A 27,258-nucleotide genomic window follows, 5' to 3' on the forward strand; every position below is an offset into this window, starting at 1 on the left:
GAGCAATGGCAAATGAGCATGAATGATACAACGCATCTGGATAAAGCATTGATATGACTGGAATGAAAAATTTACCCCATGAACTCTACGCACTCTGAAGCACAGGTTACACAATCAGGGCAGGCAATAAGAATCAACAACAGCACAGCAATGACCTTATCTAGTCTGTTTTCCACATGCATAGGACCTTTTGGAAGCTACAAGGCCTTGATCTCACCTGGACAGACACTCAGGATAGTGAAAGAAGGGAATATGCTGTGCAAGGAGATACAATTCACACATCCTACGTCTGTTATTATAACAAGAGCAGCAACGTCTATGTACAGTACTTTTGGTGATGGGTCGTCTTCATTGATTGTGATGTGCAGTGAGATATTTAGCGCGGCGTTCAGACAGTTCTGTGATGGAGTAGCAATATCAAGGATATGCAATTCACTGCAATTATGTTTAAATGATGTGATGGGGCATATTAAAAGTGCTGAGAAACCGTATGAGGAGGGCACACTGAGAATGATGGCGTACTATACAATACGAACGAAGGTTGATGAGGAGGAGGCGCACAAGCTGGCACAGATTCTTGCAGTGGCTGTTGAGAATGTGTCACAGTCGCCGTATTTTGATGTGAATATGGTTGAAGTGATAAAGATGCAAGAGGGAGATGTGTCTGAGACAGTGTATGTTGATGGTCTTGTACTTGATCACGGAGGTAGACATTATGGAATGCCGAGCAGTCTTGAAGACGTATGCATACTTGTGACTAACATGTCACTTGAGTATGAGAAGCCTGAGATTAATGCAGAGTTTTGTTATAGTTCATCAAGGCAAAGAGATGAACTTGCAGAGAAAGAAAGAGAATTTATTTTACAAAAGGCAAGGGCAATTGCTGAATTTGGAAAGAGATTGAAGGAAGTGCATGGAAAGAGCTTGCTTGTAGTGACAGAGAAGGGTATTGATCCGTATTCACTTGAAGTGTTTGCAGAGGCAGGGGTTTTGGCACTGAGACGAGCGAAAAGAAGGAATCTTGAAAGACTGGTGCGTATGTGTGGAGGAAGTGTGATCACACAGATTGGGCAGATGAATGAGAAGGTGCTTGGATACTGCAAAAAGGTTAGTAGCAGAAAGATAGGTGAGGACGTGTTTACATTTGTTGAGGGAACGCCATTCAAAGGATCATGCACGATCTTGATCCGTGGAAATAGCCAGCATGAGATGAGCAGGATGGAGTCTGGAATCAAGGGTGCGCTGAAGAGCCTGCATGTGTCGATGAAAGACAAAACCTATATTGAAGGAGGGCTTTCATTGTATAGATCGCTTGTTTTATATGTCAGATCGAGACTGGATGTGGTTTCTGAAAAGGATGTTGTTGGCTATAAAATAATGGAGAGTGTATTTTTGAGCATGATGAAAATTCTACTCAAGAACTCTGGAATGGATGTGCAAGATGAGCTCATTAAGATCCTTAGAGGTGCACAATGCGCGTCTGTTATTGACAACTTTTCTGTTGTATCATCAGTGATTTCGAATGCAACTGTTGTAGCCTCAAGTCTGCTGTTAGTTGATGAAATAATCAAGGCAGGAAAGCCTATAAAGGAAAGCAAACCCGAGAATAATTAAAACGGATAATTTATTTACCTGTAGCAAGCAGTAATGCATATAATTATTATTTGCAGCAGTAACACATCTAAATCTATCTTGTTAAAGGTAGCATTAAAGCACAAGATAGCTGAGTTTAGAATAGATTCCTGGTATTTGCAAACCTCAAAAATGCATTTGGGGTTTCTTGACTGGGCTCTTCTTGGTTTTTGACCGTTGATACTGGAATTGAAGTTACATTACTTGCTAATGATTCAAATATACTAGATGGCATTGCATTTCCAATCATTCCAAACTGCACCGTCTGTTGTTGTTGTGATACTGGCTGGCCAAATATATTTGTATGTTGTTGTGGCATATTCACGAGTGGTTTCTGAATTTCAGGTAGCTCTTGTGTTGTTGTAACATTATCTAATTGATAATTGGTTGTATCAACAGTTACATGAGCATATTCCCTTTCTTTCGGGTTTTCATTCGAACAATTAACTTCCAACTTAGCTTCATTATTGGTTTGTGTATCTGATTTAGAATCATTCATGGTGTTTATACATTCTTTTGGGGTGTTAACCAACTCAGGTGTTTCCTGAGAATCAGTGTGTTTCTTATTGTGTTCTTTATCAATCTGTTGATTGGCAGGTATTCTCTTGTGTATATCTTGCATTTTTGACTCTGTATGTTCAACATCGCTCAATCCTTTTCCGATCTTAATTGCATTAATATCTAGCTCAAGTCGCACGGTCTTTGCATGACTTATTGTATGCAGCAGTGGTTTTGAATAATGGACAATCTTCTTTCCCTCTCTGTTATCCATAGAGTCTATAACACTGTCAATGTATTTCACCGCGCTTTTTATGTTTTCTTCATCCATGGCTTCATAAGTCTCAAGACTGCCCTGCATCTGTGAAAGTTTCTCCGATATCTGCTGCTGCATAGACTTGTACTCCTCCAGTCTCATAATGTTCTTGTAAACCTGCTCTGTAAATAGTGACAGGTCGTTTGCATTGTACTTGTACATCTTAAATGTCTTTTTATCAACGCATATATTTCTAAAATCTTCGATAACTGCGTCAACTTGTGCAGATAAGCTTTTAACCAGATTATCTATCTTTGGATTCCCTGTAGAATTTATCTGGTGTTTATTATTGTGTTCAGGTTTCGCCTTCATGTCCATTTCAATTGATACATCGCTTTTGCAAACTACACGTTCTTGTATATTGTCTTTATCTTCACATGCTGCACTCATCATATCACTCATTGAAAATTCTTGAACCTTTTTTTTATCTTCACATGCTGCATTCATCATATCACTCATTGAAAACATTCTGTCGCTCTTTAAATTAGCTCCTGTACAAGCACTATCAACTTCTTTATCAATTGATTTCTCATTCACTGCATTACTCGTGTCTGTTTTTTGCATTCCTTCTTCTTTACAAAGATTATATTTTCTTTCTACAAGCTTGTTCATCACATGCTCTTCATTTATAGATACAGAACATTCATTTATCTTTTCACAATCAATTCCCACAACTTCAAACTTACTCAAGACTCCATCCTCATCAATCATGAACACCAGTCCTGCTAAATAGTCAATTCCTGTAAGATACCTCACATCAAACATCTCGTTTGTTCTTAACACAAGAAATCTGATCTCCTCCTCCATATCAAGTTCACACAAATCCATGTCAAGAAGTAAAATTTTCGATGACTTACTCGATGATAGAATATTTGCCCCGTGGAAATCACAATAGTAATAATGGCATTCGTTCCATTCTCTATTGTATTCAATATCCCCTGTAGATATTCCATTAGCAACTTCGCTTTTTCCACACACAAGCTTATCCATACAGACAACAATTATCTCCCCATCATGACTTCTAAATACTCTCTGCACTCCTTCATGTCCCATATATCTCCTATCAGAGCGAACAACTGCATCAGGAAGGACAAAATCTCTGACATCATCATACTCACTCGAAAACTTCCCATTATTGTACACATAAAGAATTCCGTCTTCAGTTAGCAGCCCAATCCATTCGTTCCATATTTCACATCTTCTCAACTCATCTACTGTGCTTATCCTCAACACTTCTTTATTCAAAAAGTCATACACAATCACTCCATTCTTCTTGGTGGCAACAACCTTCTCGCCATCTTTGCTCAAGTACACAACATCCTCCTCTACCTTTACGCCATCTATAAACAATGTGGTTCCATAAACTATTGCAAGATGCCCATTTACACTGCAAATCCTTGAGAACTCCTTTGGCATTTGCATTCCATGCGCAACACTACGCTCCTTAACAAAAAAACTAGCCTTCCTTGCTATCTCATCAATATCAATCTTTTGCATCCTCCACAATTATCCAGGCATTATCTCAAAATATTTTAATCAACAAAAATCTATCTTTACATAGGCTATGCTAGCATATTGTATTTTATCAAGTAGGATGCAGAACTTATTTTCATTCTGCACATCAATCGCATCCAATTTTGTAATCTAGTGCAGTAAGTGCTATCGCAAATGCTTGTACGCCTGTCCACGGATATGCATAGTCAAGAATGTATTTATATCGAGAAACTTTACCAAAAGTTAATGTTACATACGTAGGATCCAGTGGATGTACCAGCTGAAAATTCTTTACAGACGGAGTTGTCACCCGTCCATTGAAATTCAAAGAATAGCTGTTGGTCTCTACATTGTAGTACGGTTCTTTGTTTCTCATCACTATTGGTTTGCCAGTTGATTCAGCCATCCCCATAAACAGCACTGAAAACTCCCTTGGACCTCTACGCTTGAATACTGATGTTAGATACCTGATCTCTACTACTTTTTGATCATTTTGTTCTAGGCTATATTTGGTACCCAGAATATTTGATCTGAGGCATCCCACATATTCTTCTGCATCTTGATCAAGCGAGTATATTTCAAACCCACAAATCGTTCTGCGTGCCTTCAGTAACTTGTGAGGTGCATAATCTTGGCTCTCATACAGGTACTCATTCAGAAATCCATAATTCACATCAAGCTTTCCTCTCGACACCTTGCCAACAGGATAAGGATTAAACACAGCGTTTCTTCGCTCTTGTTGTATCTTATTAGATGCAAGGGCAAGTAGGTCCTTGCCATCGCATTCAAAAGCAACTTCATCTAAGTGATCCATCAATAGGCCTAGCTCTGGAGAGTATGAAAACTCATATACAGGAGGAGGTGTCACTTCAGTATTACCCTCCATGACTGCACATAGGCATGTGCTATTATATTTCCCTTCATCCATCGTTTCAGCATCTGCAAACCAATGGCATTTGAAAACATTGATCCAACCGTTTTCTAGAGCATACAAACGCACATGCTACAAATGCATATAGTTTACAAATGAATAACTGGTACGTAATTAAATACCGTTTTGCTTGTTTTTGCTAATGCACATTGCATAATCGGCTAGCATTTATCTCAAACTCAATTATGCTGCATAATCAGAGTCAATTGGCTGTGCATGTGACAGATTAGTAAAAGAGGATCTGGAGAGACGCGATTAGTGCAACACATGTGTTAAGATTCTCCTTTAGAGCATTCCCTGTGAATGAAGTCGTTTTTTGGAAGACTTAACAAAACGCTCAAGCACGACTTCGAAAAGGCAATCCAATCGGAGTCAAACGAAGAAATCTTCAATCTACTGCGAGAGTACATGAAATTCATAGAAGATGAAAATGAGTCATATAAATACCTGTTTGTCATTGGACAAAATCCCCTAGATGAACTCAAGGATACGCAAAAGTCTATGGAAAAGTTTAATACTAAATGTCTTTCGTTCCTGATAAAAACAGTGAACAACAGCGATAGTCTGCATCCATATGATTCCACACTCTCTGAGGCACAGACATTCATGGGTCTAGGATACGAGTTCGGGTTGTTTGGACTCAGCAAAGACGATATTAAAGCAGTAGGATACTACTCGTCAGCTGCCAGACAGAACCATCCGATTGGAACATTCAGGATGGGACAATGTCTTGAAAAGGGCATAGGAAAGCCAAAAAATTGGAAGCATGCACTTGATTTCTATAGATGCTCTGCAAAACTCGGATACATTGCTGGAATGCACACATATGGATCTGTTCTTATTCATGGCGACATGGGCAGCAAGAAAGATATACAGAGTGGGTTATTCTACTTAAAGCTTGCCGTTAGAAAGGCAACCCACGAATATCCATATCCTTACTATGATCTAGCACAGATCTACGAATCAAACATGACATCTGGCGAGATACAGACTGATGAAGAATATGCATTCCGCATGTATCTCAAAGGCGCAGAGCTTTCCTGTCCAAATTGCCAGTACAGAGTGGCAAAGTGCTATGAAACAGGCGAGCTAATGCAGGAGCGAAATCTTGCCCTTGCATATAATTGGTATAAGAAAGCATCAGAACTTGGTCAAATAGACGCACAGATGTCCTATTCTCGGATCCTGTTCACTGGAATTGATGGAATAGTCCAATCAGACCTGAATGAGTCGCTCTTTTGGGCACTCAAGGCCGCCATCAAAGGACATCCACAAGCAGCTTATTCAGTTGCAGAGTTTGCAGAGGCAGAAAATAACGGAACAGGCAATACTCTCCTTGCAATCTGGTGGTACACAGTATCTTATGAGTTTGGAAACACACAGGCAAAGTCAAAAATCAACATGCTTCAGCACCAAATAGACATCCAAAACCGGGGATCAAAAGAGCCAAAGTGCTGTGGGTGTTTCTGCTGGTCCTCAACCAAATAATGTACTTTTCTAGCCATGAGCTTCTACAAAGGTAAATATAGCTGTATTTCACAACATAATAGATTTACTAATTAAAATATATTGCTAAATCGTTCAACATCGGTTGTGTTTGTCTAAACCATCAAAGCTTACAAGCATCTTCATCTTCTCACCAAATTCCTATGTTACACACTCATCCGTAATGCTCACCTTTTTTTATCCCTTCTATATCGTATAACAGTACATACTCTGATTCCTCATAACTATCGGGAATAAATCCAAACTTGAATTTGTAATTGTATGTGAATAGGTCTTTGCCGATCCTTTCTACTTCATCATTGAGCTTCAGAAGCTCTCCGTACTTCACATAGACTAATAATCTTTTGAATTTGTGGAATTCGAGGATCTTTCTGATCCAGCTTGCCAGGCTCTCAAGCCCATAAGATACTTCAATTCTTAAAACATCTGCCTCTGCAATGTCTCCATTCTTTGTGTAACACAGCCGATACCTTATGGTTTTTCCTGGAATTGTTGGATGTGGCATGCACACAACTCTTTTGTGTTCTTCCCGGTAACCTGTTGGAATCGAGCTTGCATGACTCTGTGAATCCTTCTTGACTCCAAACGGATCCTCCTTGTGAAATCGTTCATCCATTCACTATTGGGCTTGTCATGGGGTCTTCCAGACATAAAAACAATCTTCGGCCACTATGGATAAACCCATAAACAGCACAAAATTTCAACAAAACACGTTACAATAAAATTTCAAAGATGTCTGACACGCATATCCAATTAGGCAAAGCGCTCTTACCATCTCAGTAATTGTAGGAAAATTGACTCATGTTGGTCCGCATAGACTTCCACTTAAGATTTTCCAGGGGTAAACTGGAAATTTTAATATATGCCTTACAGATTGTCTCGTTGAATTTTTTTGCATTAATAATCTTTCATACTTGATAGCGCCTTGAAAGCCTGAGTATACTAGAATAGTCTCCTTCTACCCAATCTTTCGTTTTACTTTTGGTTTTATGTGTATCAGAATGCTTTGTTAAACTATCCATTGGTTTATCAGACACTGACTCGGAATTCATATCGACAATATGATGCTCTTCATTGTTCTTCTCATCAGTTGTTGGCTTTGCAGACTTACCATGCTGCACATTCTTAACAATTATCGCTATTCCTCGAGTTTTATTAATATTTTCCTCGTTATTAGAACATTCTTCTTCGGCCACTTCATCTACTGAGGTTCTTGTGCTGATCATAGATGCATCTGTCATGTTATTCACAGATTCGTATCCATCAGGAGCTATTGTACTTGTACTAAGATCTTCAAATGTCAATCCTTGATCATGCATCTTTTTATATACCTTTCTAATTATGCTTAGCTTTTCCAGTAGCCTGAATTCATAATCCTTCAGAAGCATTCCAAGCTCTTCTCCCTCTTCAAAATCCCTTCTACACACGTTATTTACACTCCCTGTTACAAGCACATCAAAGCAGTACTTGTTGCCAAGCTCATGCACATTCTTGATCTGTATCCAGTCTATTTTCTTGTTGTTAGATGCTGTATTTTTCGCATAGCACATGTCTATAACATCTAAGTACATATCTCGAAGCTCATCTATTGTAGCATCCTCAAGTCCTTCAGCCTCTATCATTCGTCTAAAATCAGTTCCGTATATTCCAAGCATTTGTGCAAATACCTGACTTTTGTTTGTGTGCATTTCTGTACTACAAGGGCTATCAGATTGCACGGTATCTGGTGTGTCACAATCTACATGCAATGATCTATCTATCAGCAGAGATTCACTTATATGCAATGACCTCTGATCTACTTATCAATATATATTCGCCTATATCACTGATACATCGGCTGCATCTACATAACGAATCTATAACTGAATGAAAAATTCTATATTGGATGATTGGAAATCATCGAAACAATCGTTTTAATAAAGATATTTAATTTGGATACATTCACACATGCTAATGAACATAACTTTTGGAATAATTTTGGCATTAGCTGCAATCAGATCAACATCCACTACCAGTACAAGCAACGGAGTCAGTACAAGTTCATCAAATTCATCAACATCAGTGCCTGGTAGTTATTACTCATCATCTTCTCTGCCAAGTTATTCGTCAAGTTACTCAGATTCCTATTATTCAATAGGACCTGAGGCTAAATTCAACCAAGAGCCAGATACGCTCGCATCAAGCACCCATGTGCTTAACCCATATGGCAGTACCAGTAATGTATATGCGAACTCCAATGGTTTTCCATACATATACTAGCACTAAAACTTACAGCAGTATGTATTCGTAATGAAACAGTCAAACACTGTGTGTAATTAAATGTTGAATCAAACTCTTTCTTACAATGTATTGGCACATTTCAGTTACACATGAAACTAGTTACTTTCCAATTTTATTCGTTACCTGACGTTTCAGACTCATACTTTCGTTACAAAAAAGTATAAATATTACATTTCTTGCTTCTCAGATGAACTCTGCTCTTCTGATTTCACTTGCGTCTTTTGCATTGGGCCAGTCAACAAATACTCAGGAAGTGACAGATCCAAACTCTGCAGGTGATTTGGCATATCCAACGCCATACTATTCATTGCCATCTGAGGATCCAGTATGGAACACAATGTACTCACTGGTGCTGCTAGCTGCCGTTGTATTCATTAGCATCCCTGGAAAGGCACTTCAGAGGCTACAGATGTGCACTGTTGTTTTCTTGGGTTCATACTTCACACTTACTCATTTGATGCTGTCAAATATCAATGTGCAGTGGTATCTCGATCTGTCTATGATTGCAATCAGTGGAATTGCTGCATTTATGTCTTACATTAGGATATTCAGAGACGTATGTCTTGCATTAATATGTGCGTACGGTGCAAGTTACCTTACAATTCTTATCACAAGGGTCAGTTACGTATACATGTGGACTGCATGGATGTTACTATTTGCCTTCTTTGCCGTCTTTCTGCTTCTTGGGCATAGAAACAACAGCAGGCTGTTGAAATCAATATCAAGGGCTGAGGTGTACAGTATTTCTGTGTGCGTACTCATGAGTATATGGAGCTCGCTCAACATGTTTGAGGGATGGCACGGCGTGAGTTCCAGCGATAATGCAGTTCTAGGTGTGTTTGTTGGTGGATCTGCATTTGTTATAATCTTTGCCGTTATCTTTATTGAAAGCTACCTGTTGAGGTTTAGAGATAACGACGATGATCAGGATGATGAAGGCCAGCAGCAGCAAGAATCCAAGGAATAACACATGATATGAGCAATGAACTCAGGCATAATTCATGACAGACAGCATGCTTGTGCATCTGCATAAAAACAACTTACAAATTACCAGTTGTAAATAGCATAATAAATCTGCATTCTGTTAAACATTTTACGTGTTGTATTGTATTGTATCATAATGTGCATATTTACATTGTTAGGTTACTAATCTAATAATGAGCTGGATGTTCCACTTGCCCATGCCAATGCTTACACCAAAGATAGAATGTTTATACAAGCCATCCTTTAGTAAAGGCATTCTTAGAACAGCAGGTCTGTTTTTTGTCTCTGGATATGCAGCAGGAGCCATGTTTGGTGCAATTGCATTCAGCAAGCGGAACTATGGGCAGTTTGTTGCAAACAGGATGTGCTTGTGTGGACTTGTAGCGCAGTTTGTGAGAAGGGCTGTATATGCAATTGCTGTGCGAACAGATTGAGATTTATTTTGCAAGCGGCTTCCCTTGCGATGAAGCTGTTTGGACATAAATCGACGTATTTGTATGGAAAGATACATGGAAGCAAGTTTATCACGCCTATGGAAACATACAAGATTGAGAAGCTGACTGTGAGTGCAGGGATGCATCCGGTGCGATACAGAAACAGAGTTGAGATATTCTATGTTGAACCGATATTCAACAGTTATTTGGTTTCAAAAGAAGAGAGTGTATGTGTTCTATTTTCTGTAGACGGGAAGGTAACGATAACGCGAGATGATGTTTCAGAAGGCGTGCTTTACACGTTCAAAATCCTGAAAGAAACAGATGATTTGAGAGAAGCAGAGATATACAAGTTTAATGCATTGCATCCCGGATTCAGGACACAGGGCGAAGTGAAATGGAAGAATGATGAGAATGGAAAGATGAGATGCTTTGTGGACACGAAGTACGGAGAGGGATTCTTGGTACTACAGAATAACAGTGGAAATAGGAATGTAGAAGTTGTGCTATTCAAAAAGGATCGCCATCTTCATTTTGTGCAGGTTGGAGATCCGGTGAGTGGAATAATAAGCATGACTGTAAGTGGAGAGCTGTGCACTGGAAAATATCTGGTGAAAGATCAGAATGTCAAGGGACTGATGATAGGCAATTTCAAGCATGCAGTTGGAGATGTGGTGAGGTGCGTAGTCAAAGATGTTAATTTAGGAAATTATTTGTTTGAGGAGTATATTGAGCTAAAAATTGGCGACCAGATTGAAGCGAAAGTCAAACGGTATGGAAAGAAGAAGATATGTGTTGAGTATAAGGGGAATGAGGGATATATAGCTGTTAAAGAGGGAAATCCAAAGAGATATGGAGAAGTGATTAGTGGAATAATCTGCGATTTAAAAAACAAGATGTTTGTCATGAAGATTGATATCAAAGATGACACAATGATTAGAGATAAGCATAGCAATAAGTATGATAGTAATGACAAAATTATTGAGAATCATAAAAAACAGAAAAAACAAGAGAGGAGAGATAAAGATAGAACTAATATAACAAGAGTTGATTTATCGGTTCCGTTTGATATTGAAGATGAAATGGAACAGGATGTTGAAAAGAAAGTGATTGGGGATTCAAAGACACTGGAGGCAGAAAGGAAGAGAAAGAGTGTGATCAATGAAGATGATATTGTGATGGAGATCAAAGCGCATCCAGGCTCAGCGATGCCTGTTATTAAGTACATGCAGTATAAGATTGAGATTGAGGAGCATGATGCGCCAAGACAGATATTTGAAAAACATGTTGCAAGGATGGAGGGAGATGAAAAGGATAAGCTGTGCATTGCTTATGTGAATTACCTTGTGTTTGTTAATGATGATGAATGGATAAAGACTGTTCGTAGGCTTTCTAAGATATGCAACCCGAAGTTTCTGGAGGTTGTGTCATTGAATACAGATGATGAGGATGTTCTGAAGCTTTATTTTGACACAGATGCGAGTAGAAAGTCATTTGGAATGTACTTGGAGAAGCTATTTAAGGAGAACGAGAATAATGCAATTGCATTTGTAGAAAGTCATTTGGAATTCCTGTCAACATCGATTGATCTGGTATACAAATACTGCAATAATCCAAGGATGATTGTGGAGAGACTTATTACGGATAAGAAGGATGCATGGATTGCATACATCAAAAATGAGTCTGGAGTGTATCTAAGGAGCCTTTACAGAAGAGTAGTAGATAAGAAGTGGAAAGTAAACGATATGAAAGAGTTTTACAAGATGTGGCTCGAGTATGAGAAAGAAAACGATGGAAATGTTGAGGAAGTTAAACTTAGGGCCAAGGAGTATGTTAATAAAGTTAAGAAAGATCAGTGCTAAGCATTCGTATCTGATATGAGAAAGTATGAATTAAGGAACATGAATAACTGTGTTGAATACAATGCGTGTCTGATATAACACAAAAGAATATCTTATTGCATAAAATCATCGCATCTGTAATTCAATATTTACTCGAGTATCCTGTTTATTCAGTTTAATAATAGTGCAAATCAATTCCTAATGTAATCGAAATAATAACTGTTTATCTAATGCAATAAATAAAAGCAAACAGTGAAGCAAAGACATCTTTACCTGATGCAAAAGTAGCATAATATGCAGTGAAGCAAATGAATCTTTATCTATTACATTAGATAAACATACAGTCAACTAATTATTAACACAATTAATAAAATACTTCAATTTATTGCTTCTATGGATGATACCACTCTCATTACCTTTTCCCTGAGGATCTCCAGTGCCTTGATTACAATTGCCACAGGGCTTAATCCCCCTTCAACAACCTCAACTCGCATATGGACTTCATCGATCTTCTGCATCAGATTCGCTTCATCTTGCTTTACACCAGGCCATTCTTCCTCCACATCTTCCTCAAACCAATAATTTGTTTCTCTTCGGGCATTGTTCTTATCATACTCAAATCCAACTGCAGAGACCGGAGACCACTTTGCATGTGTCTTGCCTATGCCCTTACGTGCAATGCATTTAATCTTCAGTCCTTGATCCTTTGCGAGCTTTGCAATAACAGGTCCACTTCGGATGTTTACATCGTCTGAGGTACAAATAATGTCTCTTGTACTTACAGTCATGAACGTGTCTTCAAGATGCACAACATCTATTTCAAATGTAATTGAACACTGATCGCAGAATCCTGAGCAATCACACTCGCTCTTGTACTTAAGCTCTCGCTTTGAATATATTGGTATCAATCCTAGTCTGTGTGCTAGAACCTCATCTGGAAGCACTGTGTTATTTCTTTCTATTTCAACCAGATCTATTGCAACAGTGGGTACCTCAGATATCAGGATCCTTCTTAATGCATTTGCATATGACACAGTTGTGTTCCGTAGTGTAAATTGTATATATTCTGGTGTAGACTCCTCAACAGATAATATCATCTAGGGCCTTGGAATTTGATTCTCATTTCTAATTATCCATTAGTTTAGAGCTGCTGTAATTTGCATGATATGTTGTTAAATGTAAAGCCAATATAAATCCATGGCATTCCTGGTACTTGCTGGTTATGCATAATGTATTCTTCGTGATTGATGATCATGCATAATATGCTCTTAATAATTGTTGATCATGCACACATATTTCATATGACACCTTCAATGTTCCTAGAACCCATTTCCATATGGATTGGTATGAGCCTGGAGAAGACACATACACACTTATTGACGCTATTGAAGCTGAGGCTTTGCGTGGCATGGTAGTGCTTGATCTAGGAACATCCACAGGTGTAATTACTCAACTGTTGAAAAAGCAAAACACCGTAATATCATCAGACATGAACATCAAGGCACTTCTAAACCACAGCGGAGGTAATTTGGTAAGGGCTGATCTATTATCCTGCATCAATCAGAATGCTTTTGATGCTGTTGCGTTCAATCCTCCATATGTTCTGGACTCTGATGATCCTGTGATTGGCGGCGAGGCATTTGGAAGATCTGTGATCGACAGATTCATAGACACCGTTCGTATTCCAACAGTCTACTTGCTTGTAATAAAAGCAAACAAACCACAGGAAATCATTTCGTCAATGGAAGCCAGAGGATACCAAAGCAAAGTCATCAAGATAAGAAAGATAATGGGAGAAACAATATACATAATAAAGGGAATATTGAACAGCAGTCAGGTTCATGCACAGAAACTCTTAAATAGCACTGTTTTATTGAATTAAAGATCTCATTTCAGTTCACATATCAATAAACACCGATTTTATTCATTTAGGATTCCAATAAAATAGATATTGGACCATACCAGATGCTTCCATTACAGAATGCAAATAGCATTTAGAAGCATCAGCCAGTCTTATATAAATATCAACTGATCATGCTTACATACTTCATGCAAGTTCCTTAATGCATTTAACAATGTCTTCAATTAGAACAATCTTCTTTTCATTTGTGGTAAGATCAATCACCTGAACAGATTTCAATACAAATTCAGACTCCCCTACTACTATAATCACAGGTATTCCTTTCTTCCTTGCATATGCAATCTGATCATCAAATGACGATCGCTTCGTATAGAAAGTCTCTGCTGCAATCCCTGCACCCCATAAGATCTTGATAATGCTAAGCCTTTCATCAAGAAACAATCCTCCAGATGCGCCCACATACACTACAGTTGCAGACTCCTTGCAGTATTGTTCACATAATATCGAAAAAATCCTGGACACACCCACTGAAAATCCTACACAGGCAATTGCCACCCCCTTTACGCCTAGGTTTTCCGTAAGGTTGTCATAACGCCCTCCTCCAATAACAGATCCAACCTGCTTTCCAATGTATCCCGCCTCAATAATCATTCCTGTATAGTAATCAAGCCCTCTAGCAAGTGAAACATCCACTGTAAGGCATCCATCACATCCAAGAATCTTACAGAGCCTAAACAATTCCTTCATACTGCATATCGCTTCCTTACACCTTTCAATACTCCCAATTGCGTCATTCTCTAAATACTCAAGAACATTCTTATTCCCAGCCTGCCTCATGTATTCTTCAATCTTCAAAACCTGAGACTCTGTCAGGCCTTTCTGTATAAACTCCTTCCTAAGCTCATCCACACTCATCTTATCGAGTTTATCAATTGTGGAGCAAATGTTTCCATAATCTTTTTCTGCAACGCCAATAATCTCAAGAATCGATGTAAGAATTCTTCGGTCATTCACCTTGATTGTAAAATCACCTATTTCAAACACCCGCAATATCTTATCAATACAACTAATCACCTCTGCATCCGCCATCATGGCAATGCATTCGCCAGCAATGTCAAAGTCTGCCTGGACAAACTCTCTCAATCTCCCCTTAGCAACAGATGGCTGGTCTCTTCGGTATACTTTTCCTATCTGGTATCTCTTCATCCTCTTAATCTTCTTTGATGCCAAATATCTTGCAAATGGAACTGTAAGATCGTATCTCAACGAGCATATCTCACCTCCTTGATCTGAAAGGTTGTATATGAGCTTTGAATCATCGCCATACTTGTTAACAAGGATACTTCTCATCTCAAACGTAGGTGTTGATATTGGTGTTGCACCATGCACAACGAATACTTTTCTGATCTTCTCAATGATCTCCTCATACAAGAATGCTTCTTTTGGGAGTTCATCGGTGGTTCCCTTTGGTGTCTTCAATCCTGGCATTCTGGGGCAGGTTTCATCTCTGTTTTACAATCTTGTTTTCATGCGTATGATTCTTGTGGTTGCATGATTGTTTCATGCTCTTATAAATGGCTGTACAATACACATGCTATGCTGGATAGAAAATACATTGTTCCTGCGCCAGTGATCGAGAATCACAGTTCATTAAATGCACTGATCGACGGAATGGAGATCCTCAGTGGACAAGATCTGTGCATACACATGGATAACATGTTATGTGTCTCTGGACAGTACAATATCGATCAGATGCTCAGAATCGATCATCTCCTTAGTAAAGCCCATGAAAAACACCATGAAGAGTGGTTTTACCAGCGTATGTTTGAACTAATACTCAAGGCATATGACTTTAGCAACAAATGGAGAAGCAAACTGATGGCATTGAGAATTCATGAAAAACACAGGTTCAGAATGCACAGTAATCGTCATAATGAATTGCCTCCAAACATCATGAGAGAATCGCTCAGTATATGCGTGCAGTTTATGATTAATAGGCAACTTGTTTACACCAAAGTGGATATTCTTGGATTTTGTGTGCTTGAAATGATGAGTGTCCCACAACAATCATATGAAGGCCCAGATGATATATTTTATCTGATTGAATATATCTTCAGGTGTGATCCAAGGATTCTACTCAGGTGGGCAAATAATGCAAGGATGATGAACGATTGGGCGTTGCTGTACATTGAAAACTATCCAGACTTCCTATATACAGAGCTGAGGTACATAAGCAATCCAATGATTTTGCGTGAGATAATAGTTCAACAAAAGTCACACAGATTATACGAATTTCTTTTTGTAAAGATGGGAATGATGTTTCCAATGTATGAGCTATTAGACATCCTGGTTGAGAGCTATAGTGAGTCAAATGCCGAGTACACATCTCGGATATTCAATAAGGCTTTTTTTGAGAGTAGAAGCGATGGGGAAAGGTTACTCAAAGGATTCATAAAAAAGACAAAGACAACCATATTCAGTGATTTATTTTACGAACGTTGCAGTGATGTGGATGGAGATTATGTTGAAGCTCTTGTTGTATGCATTCAGAGTGTGGATTTGATTAGCAATGAATGTGCTCAGAAACTTGTGGACTCACAATATTGGCCATACATTACTCATGAGTATGAAAGCTTTGCTATTTTAATGAAGCTACTGATGAGCAGGCAGATTTGCCTCAACAAGCAGTACGAATTCCTAAACAGTAATGTGCCAGTGTCTCTCGATAACCTGAAAAAGGTTCTATTTGTTTCACAACATGCTCCTGACAAAAGAGCGAAGGTGCTTGAAGTGATTGTATCTGTGATAAAGAGCATGCATAGACACATGAATAAATGTGTGCAGTGCATTGGAAAAAAGATACAGAAACTTACATTGCATTCTACGGATAACCTTAACTACCACATGGATAAAATTATTCAAAAACAGATGCTGGTAATTATATACAGTATCCTTGATATTCTGAGGTACAGTTATATTCCAACGAAGACATTGTATACACTTTCGTTGATTGATGCCGAGATATTTGGTAGAAAAGTTGTTCAGGAAGTCAGGTACGACTGTTTTTTCATCAAATGCATGAATATTGTGCTGAGAGATGGTTCTGGGCGATTTGATAGTATTATGAGTGACATAATTCAGATGGATTTATTTAAAATGACTGGATACTGGGAGATATGTGTTGTAAAGGCACTGAACCTTAGGAGGCTTTGGAATGCAGCTAAAAATTTTAATAGTGGAGCAAATGCAATCAATAATAAGAATAGCAGACTGTATTCACTTAGAAATAGTCTAATTCATTCAGAATCAAACTTCAACTGTGAAAATCTTTTAAGTGTTGATGCTCATGAACTTGAATGTAGCAATCTTCTTGAGTACTTGAATATTATAGATGACATGATAAGACTGAAATGTCTTGCAGCAGAGATTGAAGGTAAGAAGCGTGTGGAGGTGATGGATGCATTGATACAACGATTGGAGATGTCAGAGAGAGTTTGTGAGGGAATGGTATTCTGCAAAGAATCCTTCATTTCATTAGAGATGCCTTTCGATAGATTTGGGTTTGAGATTTCACTCTTGCAATATGAAGAGGATGGAGAGCAGGTATTTGTGCAATTTGAAGGCAGAGATGCAAAGGTGTCAATAGGAAGAACGAACGGAAAACTATTTTTGAGGAAGTGTACGGCAGGAGCCAGTGAGCAGAGTCTACTTGGAGAGAGCAATAAGCCAAAAATCAATATGATTTTCAGGTCATGGTACAAGTCATCGAAGCTTGTGTTTGGATTTGATGATAAGATGCATAATGTAAAGATCAGTGGGATAAGAAGGATAGTCATAGGTAGTGGATTTAAAGGGATAGTTGACAAGCTTTTTCTGTGTGAGTCCGTATCATATGGAAGATGTGTGTCTAGAATGCAAAGGGGCGCAAGCTTCTATATTGATGTGTTGTCTAAGATTGAGAAGATGCTGCAATACAAGAATAGAGTGGGTGTGTATATGGATAACACACGGCCATATTTCATAAACAGAAGCATTGATGTTGAAATAAGCAATGTGATTGATAACAAGAATGTGTACTGGCGATATAACAAATCAGTTAAGAAACTACTGAATGTTGATGACGACGAGTCCAATAAAATCCTTAATAAGAAGCAAGCTTCTATTGGAATTTTGTCTCTCATTCACAAGCTTCATTGTGATTTACCAGTCAATAATGCATAAGGGGGTATGAGTATGGGAGATTTGCCAGTAAGCAAAGAAGTAACCAATTAAAGTAAGAATATGGTGGATGGGTGGAAATGTTGGAGCATTGGTGAATGAGTATTACTGGGATGGTTTGAATGTTATTATTGGTGAACAAACCTATAAATATTGCGCGAAGTGATGAGTTTATGAAGTTTTCAACAGCAATATTTGGTGTTCTATTGTCATTATCTGGTATTGCTAGGTGTTGGTTTTTTTCAAGTGAACAAGATGATACAGCATCAAAGTTTTTTTCAAATGAACAAGATGATGCAGCAAAGGCTACTGATAGTGATCAAAGTGAGGATGATGACAATACAGCCAACTTTTTAACCGGGGATGATTCCAATCCAAACACCGACAATAAAGCGGGACTTTTTGGATTCTCAGATGAAGATGAAAATAAATGAAGTCTAAGCAATTGCATTTGATGCTATTCCGGCTTTATTTTATTGCATTATGTTTATTCATTAATGCAATAATGCAGTGAATGGTGTGATGCTGTATTATTTCTGTATTATTTGAAGGAATAAATTATCTTTCTATATATTTGTATTGATTGGTTATTAAGGTTAATGATAACAGAATTATTTGATGTGTCAGGCAATTGCCCTAGATGAACATTCTGAAGCTGGTGATGCTTGGTCCACCTGGATGTGGTAAGGGAACGCAGTCAAAGCTTATTTCTGAGAAGTATGTGATTCCACATGTCAGCTCTGGAGATATTCTGAGAGATGAGGCAAAGAAAGGTAAGTGGTAGCAAATAATTTTAGACACGGCGATAGCCGAAGAGATCAGAAACGTGATAAATGCAGGAGGTCTTGTTCCTGAACGTGTTATGAACGAGATCGTTCTTGACAGGATTAGAAGCATGGAAGGATTCATTCTTGATGGGTATCCCAGGAAGATCGAGCAGGCTGAGATGCTAGGGGAGATCGACATGGCAGTGTTTATCAATGTTGATCAAGAAACATGCATTCAGCGGATATGTAGGAGAAATGAGGGAAGGAAAGACGACAACGAGGATATAGCAAGGAAGCGATATGATGTTTATAGGAAAGAGACAGAACCAATTGTTGAGTATTACAGGGCTATGGGAAAGCTAGTTGAGATTGATGGGAGTATGGAATGTAGCACGGTCTTCTCTGAAGTGTGTAAGATGATTGAACGGATGAATTAAACTGTTTGATGTTGTGCGATGTGAGAGTTTATGTATGATCCTTTTTTTAAGGAGGAAAACAAAGATGAATAGAACCCACTTTGAGTATAGAGGGATGAATAATGTGTTTGATGGTGCTGATGATGACATGAAGTTTATGAGATATATCGATAGAATTCTTGCATTGGATCACAGAAGTAATTGGATTGATGCAAATGCAAAGTGTGTAGCATGCAATGGATTGTGTGCAAAGTCATCTAATTGTAGTATACTTTCTGAAGGAAGGATTGATATAGAGATGGAATCTGATCAATGTATTAAGCATACAGATACTATTTATTTAAGTGATGCCAAGGTTTTGAAGTTTCTTGTATGTAAGAGGCTTAATATGATACTTGGACTTCGGATGATTGAAGAGTTTTGTGATGTGACTCCTGATGAAGATAATGTTGAAATGAATAAAATCAATACAGATGATATAAAGCACAGAATGCATATTAAGGAATGGGAGACGAGAAGTGTATTTTCTGACAGGTATTTTTATGAATGTGTTGGTAGAGGCGCATATGTAACAGGAAGTAGAGACGATAACTGGATGTATGAGTCAGATCAAATAGACGCTATGCTTATGAGAAAGGAATGTATGATGTTATACAGGTACAGATATGTACTTAAGATGATGTCTGACGAGGTTTGTAGCAGTGGATTTACTGGAGTGGTGATGATTGATACATCAAGCATGACTCTTCACATACCGACTAAAGATATTAATATTGGGCTCTCTAGCGGAGAGATTCAAAGTGGTGTGAATGGATCGTTTTCTATATGCCTGAGTGGATTGAATGGATCTGGGATGCAAGTACAGAATGTAAGGCTCGAGTCGATGTACCGTAGAGATAATTTTGATGTAAGGTTTGAGTACCATAGAATTCTGACTGTAGGAGGGAGAGAAGATATGATGGAGTGGTACATCGAGAATAAGAATGTATCATTAGATGAGATGTTTGATGAGATTGCATGTGTATCTGGGCGCATTGATCTTGATAAGAATTGTTTGATATTTGTGGAGTCCAAGGCAAGTTTACTCTTTGGTGAAACTGATGTATCTCTGGGTGTGATAGGGCGTTCTGTGTTATTTTATTTAAGGAAGTTTGGAGGAGAAGCGCTTTCAGTGATAGTGAATAAGATGATAGAATACATAGAGGAAGTGATTGGGACGCTGGGTGTGTGTCAAAGGCATGCGGAAGGACTGCTGTTTTTGCATGATACATGCATCTTTGTGAACCGAGCTATAGCGATGGAATCTAGGTTTGGAAGGCGAATGTCGAGTGTGATACGGCTTGATGGATTGTGTGACAACGTGAGCAGGGATGAACTATGTAGATGGGTGGTTGATAACAGTCAAAAAGGCTTCTATGTTGCTTCTGCATATATGAAGGACTCTGGAGCATGCAAGTTTATTCGAGTGTTCGATGATGGATGGAGCATGAAATGTAAATCAGTAGAAATAGAAAGCAGACTTATTATGCATAATTCGATTGGAAAGTACCTAACTGATTACCTATTAAAAGCAGAAACAACTCATGGGCATAGACGATCGTTGATGTTTAACAAACTGTCATCAATATATGCAGGACTCAGGCGAATATACACAAGGGGATTGATTGGATGTGTGAGTGATGAGAAGGTTGGTAAAATGATTTCATGCATTATTGGAAATGAAAAGCCAAGAAGCAATGAAGTTGTCCCATTATGTACGATTCTGCATGACATATGCAAGATGATTCCTGTGAGGATATCTGTTCTTGACAAGGCGTTAGTTGAGTGTGCAGTACATGTGGCAACAGTGTTTGGAAAGAACCTGAGAAGATACATGAGGAATGGAAAGGGAGATATTGAAGGGATATTTGAGAGGATGAGCAGATTATATGTAAGATTTGATGGATTGGAGTCTGCAATACATAAGGATGTGTTTAGTAGTGAAGTGCATTGTGTGATTGAGGATGAATGTCGGTATCGTCTTGGAAAGATATCTTGCAATGTAAATAGTGGACTTAAACAACTTGTTTTATGCAGAAATGTTTATGAAAGACATTTGAGTTTTCTTGAGATTGCAGGATTGGAGGCGAATTCTGTATATTGTGAGGAGGAGAGGAAGGTTCTGATGAGATTTTATGATATGATGAGAATAAGAAAAGCATTTAAAGATGGAGATACACTCAGGAGAGAGATATGTAGAATGCTTGGTAAGGTAGTAGGCGTTGAAGAGAATGTGCGTAACAGATACCGACTGTATTTGTATGAATGCATTGTGGATAATGCCAAGGATATACCGAAAGAAGACTATCAGAAGGTAATGATGATGGTGAATGAGTGTTTTCTGTGATTTGATTTGATTAGTCTAGTGATTGGGATGATGCGTAAGGGAGAAGCTGAGTGGTGCATATGATTAATGAGTGAGTGATTTTATTTGTTGAATGAAAAAAGGAGAACCTGTAATTTAAATAGAGAATGTGAGTGGATAGCAATGAGTGAAAAGAAAGTCAGAAGGAAGAGAAGCATTATGGTGATAAACGAAAAGGGAGAAGCTGTGAATATTGAGAAGAAGCCAAGAGATGTTGAAGGAGTTGAGAATGTAAATGCAGTGAGTGGAGGAGCAAGTAACGCAGTAAGCGATGCGAAAGATGGTCTTGCGAGTGGCAAGGAAAATGAAATAATGAATAATGCAAGGAATGGAGCCGATGATCAGAAGAATGCTAGTGCAATAAGGAGTGGTAAAGAGGAAGCAAGTAAGAAAATCACAGAAGAAAGTAAGCTGATGAATAGCGATAAGCAGCATGAGAAAGATGGTGAAAGTAAAAGTGAAAGCATCGGTAAGAAGGCGGTGATTAATGAACAGCATAACAAGGAGTATACTGTTCCGAAAGATGGCGAAAGATCAGATCATTTGGGTCCAGAAATGCCATCGGATGGAAAGACAAAGTATGTAGGAAAGAACGCAGTGAAAGAAGGTGACGAATCAAGCAAAAGAGAAGAAATATTTGTGCCTCCAGTACTGCTTTTGAATGATGCCAACATCAATTCTGAGATATTCAAGCAAAGAGAAGATGGAGAAGTTGTGGCAGAAGGATGGATCTGGAAGAAAAGGCAGTTCTTCAGCTGCTTTTGGCATCAAAAGTACTTTGTTCTCACAAAGGATGGGATACTTAAGTACTACAAGGTTGATGGGATGAAGAATGCAAAGGGAAATTGGGACATCAAGGAGACAAAGGAAATCAGACACTATGACCTTGCATCTGATGACCGTCATCCGTACAGGCTTGTGATAACAGTTAACACAGATTCGTTTATCCTATCATTTGATGAAAAGAATGTCAAGGAATATTGGGTGCGTAGGATTGCAGAAGTTTCCGAGAAGTCAAAGAATGAAGTCTCAAGGAATGGCAATATCCGTAGCTCAAGGAAATAAACGCTGCACAGCCAGATATAAAAGGCATCCCAGAAGTGGCTGCAAAAACCCTTTTGAATTAAAAAGATGATTTTTATTACAAAATCTATGAAGCATCTTGTATGCATGTTAGCTCAGCTTTTCTTCGTGATGACGGCCTCCATGACCTTGAAGAAGAATGTTTTTACTTGACACTCGTCGAATGTTATCTCTTCACTAAGAAAGTCGGGCAATTCGATGTTTCTTGACTCCACGAGCTTGTACACATATGCACCATCCTCAGGAAGCAGAACAAATCTGATTGACTTTGTAATATTGTTTGATACAACCTCATGCGTCACTTCATACGACCCATCAGATTCAACAATGTCAAATCCAACAAACCTCTTGTAGAGAAGAGCATCGGTCTTGAGCGACCTTAAATACTCATTCTCCTTTTTATAACTTCCTATAAGCTCCTCTTCCTTCACCTTCATCTCTTCAAGAATCTGTTTGTATCGTAATGCTGTACTATGTGACCTTTGAGTTTCTGTGTTTTTTATCCCTTCGCTTGACTTCTGCTCTGCTAATTCCGTGTTTTCTTGCAATTCCTCAGATATTACCTGTTTTGTAGGTGTCTTTGTTCCTTTCCTAGGTGTCTTAAATGTGATCTTCTTCCTGGGCATCTTCATCACTTGTGCTCCAGGGATCACTCATGCAATTTTTTACTCTCACTCATATACGATAACAAATATGAAGATCAGACAAATTTATTTCACAGTCTTTTTCTTGTTGCTTATTCTTCTTTTCTTAGAATGCTTTCCTCCACTCTTTTTCCTTTCCTTCATCATCTCTTTCTTGTCCCTTAGACCAGCTCTTTTAACTGCAATTCGCTCCTCCTTGCTTGCTTTCTTCTTCACATACTCAGGGCGCTTTCCAGAATACTTCCTGTGATTCATCACATTCACAACAGACATGTATGCATAATATACACACTTGGATTTTGAGTCCTTGAAGCATGACACTGCATTTGTAATCTTATCTTTCATGCCATCAATAAACTCCTTAATGCGCAGGTCGTTTTCTTTATCTTCACTTTCAATGTGTTCTTCATTCGTGAATATTGACGCATCTTCGCTTGCAAATTCATCATCGCTATCGCAAGCATCCTCCATGTCCATATCTATGCCTTTTTGCTTAAGCTTACTTGCCTCAGAGTCAAACTTGCAGTACAATTCTCTTAGCACATTCAATCCATATGCAATGTAATCATCGTCACGGAACTCCGAGCACAGCATCTCACTAACAACTCCAATCACTTTCATTACATCATTCTCTGTTGTTCCACCAATTATCAACCTCATCACATCCTTGATATCGCTCTTATCAGGATTTAGCATATCTAATGCAAGAGGCACTATCGACGCTTTCAGTCCATATCTGCTTTTAAACAGCGAATACACTTTCATCTTCATTATCTTCACTTCTCTGTCTACTGCTTCTCTTTGGATACTCTTGAACAGCTTCTTCCCTGTACTTGCTCCCTCATAGCTCAACAGATCCATTGCCTTACTTCCTTCATCTTCAAAGTCTATCTGGTCTAAAAAATATAACATGCACAGTTTTCCAACCTTTCCATCCACAAACATTCCCTCGCATACATCCTTCTCAAGTTTTGTGTGTCCACAAGAAAATAGATACACAATCATGTAGTAGCAGAAACACTTTTGTTTATCGTTTCCCTTTGTATAATATTCAAGTAAGCATGGAATAGTATCTACACTCACCTCTCGCCTTGTTCGGTTCAATATCGACTTCAGATCCGAATGATATTCAAGAAGATTCCTCAACAGCTGATCTGCATCTATCAACTTGTTTCTTTTTAGTAAAAACAAACTCTCAATCACTACGTGTCTTATCTTGTGGCATTTGATTGTTCTTATGCTGTTGATAAGTGCATTTGGAAGTCTGCTGTCAATCTTCACATGTGTTAACAGAAGCGAGAGAACTTGTCTGATTGGCTTTTCAGGTTGATTTGGAAGATTCACAAGCGAAACAAACTTGTCTAACTGCCTGCCATACTCCTCTGTATAATTCATTGGGTTTTTTGATAATCCCAATAGCACTTCATAAGTATCCATCTAATCTGGGATTCAAAAATCAGTTAAACAAGAAATTAGCAGCAAATCTAGTGCACCAAGCAATGCATTGAATTACAGTATGCAAGACTAAATCAAAAAGTGCATGAACATTTTATGATCTATAATTGATGTTTACTAGGCATTACTGAGCATTAGTAAGTATCACTGGGCACTATGCAATTCATAATGAATATTTATCATTCATTCACCTACTTATCACTCCACACATCACTTCACTTCTGAAACATGCATAAATACATAGAAACGCATACAATGCGTACACATATCATGCCTCTGGTTGAATTCATATCCTCATTTGTTGGCAAGCAAGACACAGTGTATGACATCTTTGTAGAAGCATGGTTTGAGTTGAAAGAAGGTCGTAACATACATAATAGCATTACAACAATACAAGAATGCCTCAAAAACGAGCAAATTAAAAACAAACACCACAGATGTCTTGAATACATGATAGACAACAACGTGCTCTATTTTGTATATAAACTCGGATGTGTTGAGCACAAGCACGTGGCAATCGACTTTCTGGCAAAGATCATGTCTTTCATTTCGTATGATAAATTTATGAGGCTACAAAAATTCTTCGACATGCTTTTCACATCCATATCATCTGATGAGCTGGCACTGGCATTGGTTTATTGTGAACGAGCAGTCGTTTTTGGACTCAAGCCAAGACATTTGCTAATCAATTACATTCTCAGGTTCTTTTTCAATAATGGCATATCAGGTGAACACGCTAGAGCATGCATCGTATACATGATCTCCTGCAAAGATGCATACGAATTACTCAGATCAATGCACTTCATAGAAACCGTTATTTCAAAAACAAATGAAATATACACCAGTGATTGCTTTGATGAATGCATCCCGTTATATGTATCGCTTCTACAGTTTATTTCATACTACTCTAAGAAGGAGATAGACATATACAATCGAATAAATAGAGCATCAAATATAGGATCTGGTATTCAGGTATTTAATCCAAAATACACATGTCATAATCCTGCAACAAGCCCAATACTTCATACACTTGTGCAAAAAGAAGGATTGCTACAGCCATGCGATGTCCTTCACTTGCTTAAGTTCCCATACATTCACTCAATCAACACGTACATCGAGATTCTACAAAATACAGGATCATCAAGCATTAAGGCACAAATAATTGATTCAATCATCAAAAACATACAGAATACAAACGAGCACATACTATTTCTAAGATATTGCATAGAAGCACATCCGAGACTTATTGCACCGTATCTGATCGGACGATGTAATGGAGACTGGTCTGCAATTGACATCTTACAGACAATGCATGGCGTTAACCATCAGAGTCAGACTATAAAAGTACCTCATGTATGCCATATAAGACGCAACAAGACATCAATACTCATGTTTCTTATTGATAACAAGATTTGTGACGAACTGACGTTTCTTTTTATCTGGATGATATCCAGAGACACATTCTATTCACACTTCGGCCACATCAGAGCAATGTTTGATAGACACAGCACATTCTGGATCAATTTAAAAGGTTTAATTCTCAACCAGTGAAGTCACGAAGTATTGGTAAAGCTCTGACGGCCTGTTTAAAAACATTCATATTTTACAAAATATTTGATAACTAATCTATAAACACAACCACATCTAAGTGGATCATTAAATTATGTATTGAATGAATAATAGATACCGCAAACCACAAGATTGTACGATAGTATCGAATAAATCTAATTATAAACCCTGTAAATGGATGATATAATGTTTCCAGAAACAGATGCATATGCAAGAATCTATGAGTTCATCCTGTCAATAGATGAATGCATTAAAACATCCACTCAGAAAATAGATGAAACACAGATGCAAATACTCATAGACATATCTGCGATAATAAACGATACAGAAAAGAGTCTTACACCTCATAGATATGCGAACCTGGCAGCAAAGACAGTATTCGATACAATATGTAAGAAGTACGAGGATAAGTATTTACAGAATTCATTTGGAAACTCCACAAGACTCGACTATGGAACAGGGCATGAGTTGAACTATCTTTGCTACTTGTACACAAAGTACTTTTACAAGGAGATAGATATTGAGTGCATATTCACTACGCTGATCAAGTACTTTGAGGTCATTCGAGAGTTTGTGAAGAAATTCAACCTAGAGCCTGCAGGTAGCCATGGCGTGTGGGGACTTGATGACTATCAGTTTCTTCCATTTCTATTTGGGTCTTCTGAGCTTGTCTGCCAAAAAATCAAGTCTAATGAACCTGATATGCTTAATAGTACAAGATGTTATTACGAAGCAGTGGCAAATAAGCTTGGAGGTGCATCACAGATCCTCAAAAGCATCACAGGAAAGGACTTGGCAGTCATCAATAGAGGAATGATCAAGATGTATGATGATCATGTGCTACGAAGAGATGTCGTAACACAACACTTTATTTATGGCGCTTGTCTACAGAGCAAGAGACACTCTCAGGAAACACTTTATTAAA

The 27,258-nt window shown here is 38.2% G+C and overlaps 20 protein-coding genes across 20 annotated transcripts; 12 read left to right on the forward strand and 8 right to left on the reverse strand.

Moving 5' to 3' along the window:
- Positions 1-78: 78 nt before the first annotated feature.
- Positions 79-1,614, forward strand: M896_060520 (subunit zeta of T-complex protein 1; the record flags this gene model as incomplete). Its single annotated transcript, XM_014708109.1, has 1 exon — positions 79-1,614. One exon carries the CDS (start codon positions 79-81, stop codon positions 1,612-1,614), a length of 1,536 nt encoding a protein of 511 aa, XP_014563595.1.
- A 115-nt stretch (positions 1,615-1,729) lies between these two features.
- Positions 1,730-3,943, reverse strand: M896_060530 (uncharacterized protein; the record flags this gene model as incomplete). The annotated part of the gene is made up of 1 exon (XM_014708110.1): positions 1,730-3,943. The coding sequence occupies one exon, from the start codon at positions 3,941-3,943 to the stop codon at positions 1,730-1,732; it is 2,214 nt and encodes a 737-aa protein (XP_014563596.1).
- A 124-nt stretch (positions 3,944-4,067) lies between these two features.
- M896_060540 (Tub-like protein) lies at positions 4,068-4,868 on the reverse strand (the record flags this gene model as incomplete). The annotated part of the gene is made up of 1 exon (XM_014708111.1): positions 4,068-4,868. One exon carries the CDS (start codon positions 4,866-4,868, stop codon positions 4,068-4,070), a length of 801 nt encoding a protein of 266 aa, XP_014563597.1.
- Positions 4,869-5,174: 306 nt separating this feature from the next.
- M896_060550 (TPR repeat-containing protein) lies at positions 5,175-6,359 on the forward strand (the record flags this gene model as incomplete). The annotated part of the gene is made up of 1 exon (XM_014708112.1): positions 5,175-6,359. The coding sequence occupies one exon, from the start codon at positions 5,175-5,177 to the stop codon at positions 6,357-6,359; it is 1,185 nt and encodes a 394-aa protein (XP_014563598.1).
- A 172-nt stretch (positions 6,360-6,531) lies between these two features.
- On the reverse strand, positions 6,532-6,993 carry M896_060560 (uncharacterized protein; the record flags this gene model as incomplete). Its single annotated transcript, XM_014708113.1, has 1 exon — positions 6,532-6,993. One exon carries the CDS (start codon positions 6,991-6,993, stop codon positions 6,532-6,534), a length of 462 nt encoding a protein of 153 aa, XP_014563599.1.
- A 292-nt stretch (positions 6,994-7,285) lies between these two features.
- Positions 7,286-8,065, reverse strand: M896_060570 (uncharacterized protein; the record flags this gene model as incomplete). Its single annotated transcript, XM_014708114.1, has 1 exon — positions 7,286-8,065. One exon carries the CDS (start codon positions 8,063-8,065, stop codon positions 7,286-7,288), a length of 780 nt encoding a protein of 259 aa, XP_014563600.1.
- Positions 8,066-8,844: 779 nt separating this feature from the next.
- M896_060580 (uncharacterized protein) lies at positions 8,845-9,624 on the forward strand (the record flags this gene model as incomplete). The annotated part of the gene is made up of 1 exon (XM_014708115.1): positions 8,845-9,624. One exon carries the CDS (start codon positions 8,845-8,847, stop codon positions 9,622-9,624), a length of 780 nt encoding a protein of 259 aa, XP_014563601.1.
- A 220-nt stretch (positions 9,625-9,844) lies between these two features.
- On the forward strand, positions 9,845-10,075 carry M896_060590 (uncharacterized protein; the record flags this gene model as incomplete). Its single annotated transcript, XM_014708116.1, has 1 exon — positions 9,845-10,075. One exon carries the CDS (start codon positions 9,845-9,847, stop codon positions 10,073-10,075), a length of 231 nt encoding a protein of 76 aa, XP_014563602.1.
- A 29-nt stretch (positions 10,076-10,104) lies between these two features.
- M896_060600 (uncharacterized protein) lies at positions 10,105-11,937 on the forward strand (the record flags this gene model as incomplete). Its single annotated transcript, XM_014708117.1, has 1 exon — positions 10,105-11,937. One exon carries the CDS (start codon positions 10,105-10,107, stop codon positions 11,935-11,937), a length of 1,833 nt encoding a protein of 610 aa, XP_014563603.1.
- Positions 11,938-12,293: 356 nt separating this feature from the next.
- On the reverse strand, positions 12,294-13,013 carry M896_060610 (subunit RPB3 of DNA-directed RNA polymerase II; the record flags this gene model as incomplete). Its single annotated transcript, XM_014708118.1, has 1 exon — positions 12,294-13,013. The coding sequence occupies one exon, from the start codon at positions 13,011-13,013 to the stop codon at positions 12,294-12,296; it is 720 nt and encodes a 239-aa protein (XP_014563604.1).
- Positions 13,014-13,252: 239 nt separating this feature from the next.
- Positions 13,253-13,798, forward strand: M896_060620 (putative HemK-like methylase; the record flags this gene model as incomplete). Its single annotated transcript, XM_014708119.1, has 1 exon — positions 13,253-13,798. The coding sequence occupies one exon, from the start codon at positions 13,253-13,255 to the stop codon at positions 13,796-13,798; it is 546 nt and encodes a 181-aa protein (XP_014563605.1).
- A 165-nt stretch (positions 13,799-13,963) lies between these two features.
- M896_060630 (histidyl-tRNA synthetase) lies at positions 13,964-15,265 on the reverse strand (the record flags this gene model as incomplete). The annotated part of the gene is made up of 1 exon (XM_014708120.1): positions 13,964-15,265. The coding sequence occupies one exon, from the start codon at positions 15,263-15,265 to the stop codon at positions 13,964-13,966; it is 1,302 nt and encodes a 433-aa protein (XP_014563606.1).
- Positions 15,266-15,373: 108 nt separating this feature from the next.
- On the forward strand, positions 15,374-17,998 carry M896_060640 (uncharacterized protein; the record flags this gene model as incomplete). The annotated part of the gene is made up of 1 exon (XM_014708121.1): positions 15,374-17,998. The coding sequence occupies one exon, from the start codon at positions 15,374-15,376 to the stop codon at positions 17,996-17,998; it is 2,625 nt and encodes an 874-aa protein (XP_014563607.1).
- A 637-nt stretch (positions 17,999-18,635) lies between these two features.
- On the forward strand, positions 18,636-19,199 carry M896_060650 (adenylate kinase; the record flags this gene model as incomplete). Its single annotated transcript, XM_014708122.1, has 2 exons — positions 18,636-18,768; positions 18,793-19,199. 2 exons carry the CDS (start codon positions 18,636-18,638, stop codon positions 19,197-19,199), a joined length of 540 nt encoding a protein of 179 aa, XP_014563608.1.
- Positions 19,200-19,293: 94 nt separating this feature from the next.
- On the forward strand, positions 19,294-21,564 carry M896_060660 (uncharacterized protein; the record flags this gene model as incomplete). Its single annotated transcript, XM_014708123.1, has 1 exon — positions 19,294-21,564. One exon carries the CDS (start codon positions 19,294-19,296, stop codon positions 21,562-21,564), a length of 2,271 nt encoding a protein of 756 aa, XP_014563609.1.
- Positions 21,565-21,705: 141 nt separating this feature from the next.
- Positions 21,706-22,647, forward strand: M896_060670 (uncharacterized protein; the record flags this gene model as incomplete). The annotated part of the gene is made up of 1 exon (XM_014708124.1): positions 21,706-22,647. One exon carries the CDS (start codon positions 21,706-21,708, stop codon positions 22,645-22,647), a length of 942 nt encoding a protein of 313 aa, XP_014563610.1.
- A 113-nt stretch (positions 22,648-22,760) lies between these two features.
- On the reverse strand, positions 22,761-23,297 carry M896_060680 (uncharacterized protein; the record flags this gene model as incomplete). The annotated part of the gene is made up of 1 exon (XM_014708125.1): positions 22,761-23,297. One exon carries the CDS (start codon positions 23,295-23,297, stop codon positions 22,761-22,763), a length of 537 nt encoding a protein of 178 aa, XP_014563611.1.
- Positions 23,298-23,375: 78 nt separating this feature from the next.
- On the reverse strand, positions 23,376-24,746 carry M896_060690 (uncharacterized protein; the record flags this gene model as incomplete). Its single annotated transcript, XM_014708126.1, has 1 exon — positions 23,376-24,746. One exon carries the CDS (start codon positions 24,744-24,746, stop codon positions 23,376-23,378), a length of 1,371 nt encoding a protein of 456 aa, XP_014563612.1.
- A 288-nt stretch (positions 24,747-25,034) lies between these two features.
- M896_060700 (uncharacterized protein) lies at positions 25,035-26,315 on the forward strand (the record flags this gene model as incomplete). The annotated part of the gene is made up of 1 exon (XM_014708127.1): positions 25,035-26,315. One exon carries the CDS (start codon positions 25,035-25,037, stop codon positions 26,313-26,315), a length of 1,281 nt encoding a protein of 426 aa, XP_014563613.1.
- A 192-nt stretch (positions 26,316-26,507) lies between these two features.
- On the forward strand, positions 26,508-27,257 carry M896_060710 (phosphotyrosyl phosphatase activator; the record flags this gene model as incomplete). Its single annotated transcript, XM_014708128.1, has 1 exon — positions 26,508-27,257. One exon carries the CDS (start codon positions 26,508-26,510, stop codon positions 27,255-27,257), a length of 750 nt encoding a protein of 249 aa, XP_014563614.1.
- Between the last annotated feature and the right edge of the window lies 1 nt (position 27,258).

This window comes from Ordospora colligata (assembly GCF_000803265.1).
Source record: "Ordospora colligata OC4 chromosome Unknown contig_06, whole genome shotgun sequence".
In the NCBI taxonomy this organism is placed as follows: domain Eukaryota; kingdom Fungi; phylum Microsporidia; family Ordosporidae; genus Ordospora; species Ordospora colligata.